Source organism: Octodon degus, unplaced genomic scaffold, assembly GCF_000260255.1.
Source record: "Octodon degus isolate 3935 unplaced genomic scaffold, OctDeg1.0 scaffold00093, whole genome shotgun sequence".
NCBI classification, from domain to species: domain Eukaryota; kingdom Metazoa; phylum Chordata; class Mammalia; order Rodentia; family Octodontidae; genus Octodon; species Octodon degus.
The window spans coordinates 5,497,572-5,499,185 of NW_004524669.1; the positions used below are offsets into that span (position 1 = coordinate 5,497,572).

The 1,614-nt window shown below is 48.0% G+C and overlaps 1 protein-coding gene across 2 annotated transcripts in view; it reads right to left on the reverse strand.

Moving 5' to 3' along the window:
• The window catches only part of Itgb7 (integrin subunit beta 7), an 18,371-nt gene that overhangs the window by 9,444 nt on the left and 7,313 nt on the right, over positions 1 to 1,614 (reverse strand). For both annotated transcript variants that reach the window (XM_023722623.1, XM_004638006.2), the window contains exons 2-3: positions 1,150 to 1,197; positions 584 to 787 (exon numbers count right to left, since the gene is read on the reverse strand). In XM_023722623.1, the coding sequence (XP_023578391.1) occupies positions 584 to 784 (201 nt within the window). In that variant the 5' untranslated portion in view covers positions 785 to 787; positions 1,150 to 1,197. The remainder of the gene's footprint in view (positions 1 to 583; positions 788 to 1,149; positions 1,198 to 1,614) is intronic.

Consider the following 1,614-nt stretch of genomic DNA (forward strand, 5'->3'; position numbering starts at 1 on the left):
AGAAGAAGGAGAAGAAGAGGAAGAAGAATTGATTTCCTATAATCTGGGAGGCTGGGAAGGCCAAGATCAAAGTGCACACAGAATTTGGGGAGAGTACAGTCCAGTCTGTAGCAGAAATCACCTGGGATTCTGAATCTCAGTTCATGCATGTGTCCCTGGGTGAGCAGGTGGAGGAGGGGAAGGCTTCCACAGGTCTGTGTGCTTGTGGTGTGAGAGTGCAGGAAGCCTTGAGCTCCCTAAAGTAGTCAACACAGTTTTTCACATGTGTACATGTACAGCAGGCCATTCTACCTACACACAAGCATGGATGCCCATAGGCACATGCTCCTTTGCAGTCAGTATCACAAGTTCTATACACACACACACACACACACACACACACACACAATCTAATCATGCATGCACAAAAAACTTGTAAGCATGTGAATGTACATTCACACAATCCCACATAGCTGTCCTGTGTACACATACTCAGTCACATCTGAAATTGCAGAGTATACCCAGAAAAATCATACATGTGGTATGCACATCCAAGCCGTACACACACAGACACATGGCTCAAAGACTGCAGGCCCATCTTTACCAGATGTTTGCACCATGCACAGCTTGGATGTGAGAGGATGCACTTCTGGCAGGAGGGAGCTGGCTGGCAGGAGCCCGGCAGGGACGGGTCAGAATCTCCCCATTCTGTGGCCTCTGTTGGGGATGAGATCTTGGCATCCAGGTCACTCTCACCTCTGCCCAACACCAGCAGGAAAACAAGAGGCACTGACAAAACTACCATGGCCTGTATAAGGGTATAAAGAGGCACTTGGGTCCTTGGGACTTCTCAATTCTGTCATCCAAACTGCACTGTGGTTGCCACTCCCAAATCTTTGTCATTCCTCATGTTGATACCTCCCGTGGATTAGCAGTTTCTTCAAAATGGCAGGAAGGGGTTGAACCAGGCGAGGATAGCAGCCTTCAAGAAAACCTGTCCTTCCTGTGTGTGCAGACTTCATATGGGCAGAGTGGCCCCTAAGAGTCTGAGGACTGGGCCTGGAGGTGCCCACCACTGCACACAGACCTCCCCACCACAACTGCACAGCAGTAGAAGTAGAACCAAACAAAACCCCGGATCTGTCCCTCTCTCCCAGCCCAGGTACTCACTGGAAGTGTGGCACGTCAGGCTTTCTCTCTGGGCCTCAGTCTCCACATCTGTAAAGTGAGACAGTTGCATAAACAATCTGACTGACTGACAGCCCTCACAGCTTGCACAGTGTTAGATTCTTACTAGGAAAAGCAGGTCAATAAGTAGGAAGGCAAAGAAAAAAGGCGGGAGCAAAAAAATAAATTAAAAAAAAGAAAAAAAAGGCGGGAGCAGATGGAGTGTGTGAGAGTCAGGGAATGGTAGCTCTATTTGGTTGATGAGGAATGAAGATTTGATCAGGAGAAGAAGTTCCTTTTTTTGTTTGTTTAGCAGCCCATGGCCTTCACACCTGAGCTACCTCTCCATCCCTTTTTATTTTTAGACAGTCTCATTAAGTCACTAAGTTGCCTACACTGGGCTGGGTTCAAACTTTCTCTCTCTCTCTCTCTCTCTCTCTCTCTCTCTCTCTCTCTCTCTCTCTCTCT